We start from the raw sequence: 6937 nt of genomic DNA, 5'->3' as shown, positions 1-6937 counted from the left end.
CTGTCAAATGGGGATGAAGACTGTGAGCCCCACGTGGGACAACCTGATCACCTTGTATCCCCCCCAGGGCTTAGAACAGTGCTTTGCACATAGTAAGCGCTTAATAAATGCCATCATTATTATTATGTACAGTGCTCCAGAGCTTACTGGGTGCAGAGCACTGTACTAAGCGGTTGGGAAGTCCAAGTTGGCAACATCTAGAGACGGTCCCTACCCAACAGCGGGCTCACAGTCTAGAAGGGGGAGACAGACAACGAAACAAAACAGATTAACAAAATAAAATAAATAGAATAAATATGGACAAGTTTATTAGGAGGTGATCAGGTTATCCCAAGGGGGGCTCACAGTGCTCTGCACGCAGGAAGCGCTCAATAAATACGATGGAATGAATGAATTAATTAATAATAATAATAATAATAATAATAATAATAATAATAATAATAATGGCATTTATTAAGCGCTTACCACGTGCAAAGCAGGCACTTCCGCCCCCAACAAACATGGCGGCCAAACGCCTCAGGCACCGCCTCAATTCCCTCCTGACTCAGAAGGGGAGAATCCCCTCACGTGACGACTGGGGACGCCCAGACTACGTCACCCGTGACGTCATCACGTCCCCGCGTGACCAGCCGAAGGGCGCGCGGGCTACCGCGGCGTAGCCCCTCTCGAGGGCTGTGATTGGTTGCGAGGGGAGGGGCGGGGTCGTCTCCGAGGCCCTGATTGGCTGCGAGGGAGGGGAACCCGTTGCGGGGGCTGTGATTGGTTGCGAGGGGCGGGATCTGCTGCGAGGGGCGGGGTCGGCTCCGAGGCCCTGATTGGCTGCGAGGGACGGGAAACTGTTGCGGGGGCTGTGATTGGTCGCGGGCGGCTACAGTGTGTGGACGGGGCCATGCTGCCTGCTGGGCGATTGTGCTGGAGGCGGGTGATGAGCGGCGTCGACGCCGCTGCCGAGCCCCAGTCCCCGACCAGGAGGTGGCTAGTAAGTGAAAAAAGGGCAGGGGAGAGCGGGGATCATTCATTCATTCAGTCATTATACAATCAATCCATCAATCGTATTTATTGAGCGCTTACTGTGTGCAGAGCACTGGACTTATAACTTGGGAAGTCCAAGTTGGCAACATGTAATAATAATAATGGCATTTATTAAGCGCTTACTATGTGCCAAGCACTGCTCTAAGCGCTGGAACCTATAGAGACAGTCCCTACCCAACAGTGGGCTCACAGTCTAAAAGGGGGAGACAGACAACAAAACCAAACATACTAACAAAATAAATAGAAGCAGCGTGGCTCAGTGGAAAGAGCCCGGGCTTTGGAGTCCAGAGGTCGTGGGTTCAAATCCCGCCTCCCCCAATTGTCAGCGGTGTGACAGTGGGCAAGTCGCTTCACTTCTCTGGGCCTCAGTTCCCTCGTCTGTAAAACGGGGGTCAAGACTGTGAGCCCCACGCTGGACAATCGGATCGCCCCCCCAGCGCTTAGAACAGTGCTTTGCACATGGTAGGAGCTTAATAAATGCCATCATTATAGGAAGCAGCGTGGCTCAGTGGAAAGAGCACGGGCTTTGGAGTCAGGGGTCGTGGGTTCGAATGCCGGCTCTTCCAATTGTCAGCTGTGTGACCTTGGGCTTAAATTAACTGTGATTGGTTGCGAGGGGCGTTAAGTTAACATAACTTCTCTGGGCCTCAGTTCCCTCCTCTGTAAAATGGGGATTAAGACTGTGAGCCCCCCGTGGGACAACCTGATCTTCTTGTAACCTCCCCAGCGCTTAGAACAGTGCTTTGCACGTAGTAAGCGCTTAATAAATGCCATTATCATTATTACTATTCATTCATTCCATCGTATTTATTGAGCGCTTCCTGTGTGCAGAGCACTGTGAGCCCCCCTTGGGACAACCTGATCACTTTGTAATAATAATAATTTAATAATTTTGTATTTAAGCGCTTAATAAATGTCGTTATTATTATAGTGGGGATTAAGACTGTGAGCCCCACGTGGGACAACATGATCACCATGTATCCCCCTGCCCCCAAGCGCTTAGAACAGTGCACATAGTAAGCGCTTAACAAATGCCAACATTATTATTATTATTCTTACTAAGTACTTGGGAAGTCCAAGTCGGCAACAGATAGAGACAGTCCCTACCCAACAACGGGCCACCGGGGGGGGGAGGTCGCTAGGAATTGGGTGGGGGACCAGGAGGGGTCAGGGAGAAGCCGGATCTGGGGGAGGTGTGGGGGTTACCTTTGGAACAGTGGTATTTATTGAGCGCTTACTGTGTGCAGAGCACTGTATTAAGCACTTGGGAGAGTACAATGCAACAGAATCAGTAGACATGGTCCCTGCTAGGTATGGGATGGGGGAGAACCTAACATGTTTTGTTTTCTGTCTCCCCCTTCTAGACTGTGAGCCCGTTGTCGGGTAGGGACCGGCTCTATCTGTTGCCGACTTGGACTTCCCAAGCACTTAGTACAGTGCTGTGCACACAGCAAGCGCTCAATAAATACAATTGAATGAATGAATAAGGAGGGGTCGGGGAGAAGCGGGATCAGAAAGTGGGGGGGGGTGGGGGTTACCCTTGGAACAATGCTATTTATTGAGCGATGACTGTGTGCAGAGAACACTCAGTACGCTGCGCACACAGTAAATGCTCAATAAATACGATTGAATGATTGAATGAATGAGGACAATATAACAGAATTAGCAGACACGTCCCCTGCCCATAACAAGCTTTCAGTCTAGAGACTGGACAGTGGCAGGAACGGTGGTATAAACAGGAACAGAAGCAGCGTGGCTTAGTGGAAAGAGCCCGGGCTTGGGAGTCAGAGGTCGTGGGTTCTAATCCCGGCTCCGCCACTGGTCAGCGGCGTGACCTCGGTTAAGTCACTTAAGTTCTCCGTGCCTCAGTTACCTCATCTGTAAAATGGGGGTGAGGACCGTGAGCCCCTCGTGGGACAACCCGGTGACCTTGTATCTATCCCAGCGCTTCGAACAGTGCTTGGCACCTGGTAAACGCTTAACAAATACCAACATTATTATTTATTTGGGGGAGGGAGGACTCCCCTGATCTGGGGGGTAAGTCACGTCGCCTGGCTCCCCACGACGGCCCAGTGACTCCAGCCTCCTCCTCCTCCTCAGGTGGCCGGGCTGGGGAACTATGGCATGCAGGGCACGCGGCACAGCGTGGGCATGGCCGTTCTGAACCAGCTCGCCCGGCGCCTGGAGGTGGCCGACCAGTGGAAGAAGGAGCAGAGGTGCTGCTCAGACCTGGCCGTCGCCCGAGTCGGGGAGACCGAGCTGTTGCTCCTCAAGCCCCGAAGGCTGATGAACGTCAACGGGCACAGCGTGGCCCAGGCCGGTGAGGAAACGGGGAGGTCCTGGCGTTGGGGGGAATGGGGCGGGTTTTGGGATCGGATCCAGGGATTGGGGACTGGCCCCTGCCTCGGGGTTCAGGGCTCCCGGAACTAATTGAGGGCATTCCTGAGGCCTGACAACAGCTGACAGAGCTACCTTAAAGGAAACATCCGGTAGAGAGGCCCGTGGTGCGCCTGACACCAAAATTAGGGTGAAGCTGGCTACGACTTAATAAACAGCTAGCTGCCGAGGGGGCTAGACTGTAAGCTCAGTGTGGACAGGGAGGGTCTTCTAATTCTGTTGTAGTGTACCCTCCCAAGCATTTAGTACAGTGCTGTGCACTACACGTGCCCAATAAATACCATAAATACCATCGTAAGTACTCAATAAATACCATGGATTGACTGTGAGCTAAGGAGGTTGACTCCCCGAAACTCCCAGTTCAGTTGTGAAACCTTAGTTAGGCCATTAATAATAATGGTATTTGTTAAGCACTTACTACGTGCCAAGCACTGTTCTAAGCGCTGGAGAGGAAAAAGAAGAAACAAAGGCAACATTACCCATGATTTACACAAAGGAGGATCCACAGTATCTCTAGCTCCCCACCCTGCCTTGCAGTCATCAATCAGTCATTATTTATTGAGGGACTATGAGGGAGGGACTATTATTTATTGAGTACTATGTGCAGAGCACTGTACTAAGCACTTGGAAGAATACAGTAAAACAGAGTTGGTGGGCACGTTCCCTGCCCACAACGAGTTTAGTCTAGAGGGGGAGATGGACAATATACATAAATTGCAGGTGTAATAATAATTATGGTACTTGTAAAGTGCTTACTATGTGCCAAGCACTGTTCTAAGCAATGAATTAGATACAAATTAATCAAATTGGACTCAGTCTTTGTCCCATATGGGGCTCACACCCTTAATCCTCATTTGACAAATGAGGCAACTGAGGCCCAGAGAAGCGAAGCAACTTACCCAAGGTCACACAGCAGATATGTGGCGGAGCCGGGATTAGAAGTCATGACCATCTGACTCCCAGGCTCTATCCACCAAGCCGTGCTATTTCTCCAGATATGTATATAATAATAATAATAATGGCATTTGTTAAGCACTTACTATGTGCAAAGCACTGTTCTAAGCGCTGGGGAGGATACAAGGTGATCAGGTCGTCCCACGTGGGGCTCTCAGTCTACATCCCCATTTTACAGATGAGGGAACTGAGGCCCAGAGAAGTGAAGTGACTTGCCCAAGGTCACACAGCAGACATGTGGTGGAGCCGGGATTCAAACCCATGACCTCTGACTCCAAAGCCCGGGCCCTTTCCACTGAGCCACGCTGAGGAGGGGATGAATAAAGTGTGCAAATCCAAGTGGAAGGGCAACACGAAGAGACTGAGAGGAGAGGAAATGAAGGTTTAGTCCGGGAAGGTCTCTTGGAGGAGATGTGATTTTCTTAAGGTTTTGATGGTAGGGAAAGTGAAATCATCTGTCAAGATATGAAGGGGGAGGGCCCAGCATTTAGAATAGTGCTTGGCACATAGTATGCCCTTAAACAACTATCAAAATTATTATTATTATTACTATTTCTGTATTGATTCACTGATTCTGTTGCAAGCCAAGATGTACGCCCTGGAAGCTGAGGATGTCTACCTGGTACACGATGAGCTGGACAAGCCACTCGGGAAGTTGGCCATGAAGCTGGGAGGAAGTGCGAGGTGAGGAAGACTGTCTCCCCTTCTCCCCCTCCTCCTCCCCCCTCTCCCATTAGGGCCTGGGAGTTTGGAGGTGGGGTCCCCCTGCTCCGCTAGGATCCAGACCCTCTGTGGTCTTTTAGACTGTGAGCCCACCGTTGGGTAGGGACCGTCTCTATATGTTGCCAACTTGTACTTCCCAAGCGCTTAATACAGTGCTGTGCACACAGTAAGCACTCAATAAATACGATTGATTGGTCTCTAGACCACCCCTCACCAGCCTGCAGTCATATTGTCACCCACCTTCCCAGAGGCTTGCTGACCCAGGGACTCCCCAGAGAACAACACAGCAGGAGAAATAGAAATGTCCGAGGCATTCCCCTTCCTTCCTCTCCCCCTCATCCCCCTCTCCAACTCCCCCATCTTACCTCCTTCCCTTCCCCACAGCACCTGTATATATGTATATATGTTTGTACAGATTTATTACTCTATTTATTTTACTTGTACATATCTATTCTATTTATTTGATTTTGTTACTATGTTTGGTTTTGTTCTCTGTCTCCCCCTTTTAGACTGTGAGCCCACTGTTGGGTAGGGACTGTCTCTATATGTTGCCAATTTGTACTTCCCAAGCGCTTGGTACAGTGCTCTGCACATAGTAAGCGCTCAATAAATACAATTGATGATGATGATGATGATTCCGGGCTGTGGGGACTAACTGCCCTCTCTCCTGACCACTTTTTGGTTTTTTTAAATGGTATTTGTTAAGTGCTTACTCTGTGCCAGGCACTGTACTGAGCTCTGGGGTGGATACAAGCTCATCACGCTGGACCCAATCCATGTCCCACCTGGAGCTCATGGTCTTAATCCCCACTTTACAGATGAGGTAACTTGGGCCCAGAGAAGTGAAGTGGCTTCCCCGGGGTAACACAGCAGACAAGCGGCGGAGCTGGGGTTAGAACCCTTTCCGCCCCCCTTCCGCTAGACCACGCTGCTTCCCGGGCTTGCTGAGCGGTTCTGAAGCTTTCCTTTTTGTGCTTTGTTTTTCTAGGGGTCACAACGGAGTGCGGTCCTGCATCAGCTGTTTCAGCTCAGACGTGAGTTCTCGCCCCAGGGATGGGTCGTAGCCTACCTCCCCCCCGCAGCCTGGTTCTCTGGCCCAAAGACCCCGGAAGGAGGTGGGGGTCCGACGCTGAGTTTAGTTGGGTGTTGACTCCCTGCCCCACCATGACTGTGTAGAGGCTTTAAGCCCCTCGGGCTGCCCGGAGGTAGGGAGGGAAGCAGAGGCTTTATCCCGTCGGTGAGGTCCCTGGCGTCCCCAGCTTTGTCACTCCCAGCTGACCCGGTCCCCACCAGCCTGGGCCGGGAGCCGAGCCATGCCGGGGAGGAGCTGACGGTGCCTTGGCTCGGGACCCAGCCCCCTCCCTCCTTAACTCCCCCTCCGCGCCCTCGGCGCTCTCCCTCAGGCCATGCCCAGGCTCCGGGTGGGCATCGGCCGCCCTACCCACCCCGGGGCTGTGGAGCGCTACGTGCTGGGCAGGTTCACGGAGGCTGAGCGGGAGCGGCTGCCCCGGCTCCTGGACGAGGCGGCGGAGCTGCTACTGAGCCACATCCTTCGGCGGACCCCGGAGAGGACGGACGGCACCAGAGGCCCAAGGCCCAGCACCCCCAGAGCCCCTAGCACCTGCTGACAGCCCGCAGGCCGGCGGGATTCATAAACACTCTTGGCTCTGTCTGGGCTGGTGGCTCCTTGCCGGGTGCCGGGAGAGGAAGCAGCGTGGCCTCGTGGGCCTGGAAAGCGGAGGACCCGAGTTCTAATGCCGGCTCGGCCACGTGTCTGCTGTGGGACCTTGAGCAGGTCACTTTACTTCTCTGTGCCTCGGTTACATCATCT

General features: G+C 52.4%; 1 protein-coding gene across 1 annotated transcript; it reads left to right on the top strand.

Moving 5' to 3' along the window:
• The first annotated feature begins 889 nt into the window (after positions 1 to 889).
• Positions 890 to 6882, top strand: PTRH1 (peptidyl-tRNA hydrolase 1 homolog). Its single transcript, XM_038745405.1, has 5 exons — positions 890 to 979; positions 3133 to 3352; positions 4968 to 5067; positions 6095 to 6140; positions 6510 to 6882. The coding sequence occupies exons 1-5, from the start codon at positions 890 to 892 to the stop codon at positions 6732 to 6734; spliced, it is 681 nt and encodes a 226-aa protein (XP_038601333.1). The 3' UTR covers positions 6735 to 6882.
• Positions 6883 to 6937: the final 55 nt, after the last annotated feature.

Source organism: Tachyglossus aculeatus, chromosome 4 (genome assembly GCF_015852505.1).
Source record: "Tachyglossus aculeatus isolate mTacAcu1 chromosome 4, mTacAcu1.pri, whole genome shotgun sequence".
Classification (NCBI taxonomy): domain Eukaryota; kingdom Metazoa; phylum Chordata; class Mammalia; order Monotremata; family Tachyglossidae; genus Tachyglossus; species Tachyglossus aculeatus.
This window is presented reverse-complemented; position numbering and strand designations above follow the sequence as displayed.

Excerpts from the sequence above, each read along its gene's own strand:
- PTRH1 (XM_038745405.1), top strand. The coding sequence starts at position 890 with ATGCTGCCTGCTGGGCGATTGTGCTGGAGGCGGGTGATGAGCGGCGTC. Across the intron at positions 3,353-4,967 it reads GCACAGCGTGGCCCAGGCCG|CCAAGATGTACGCCCTGGAA; the intron begins GTGAGGAAACGG and ends TTCTGTTGCAAG. Across the intron at positions 5,068-6,094 it reads AAGCTGGGAGGAAGTGCGAG|GGGTCACAACGGAGTGCGGT; the intron begins GTGAGGAAGACT and ends TTGTTTTTCTAG.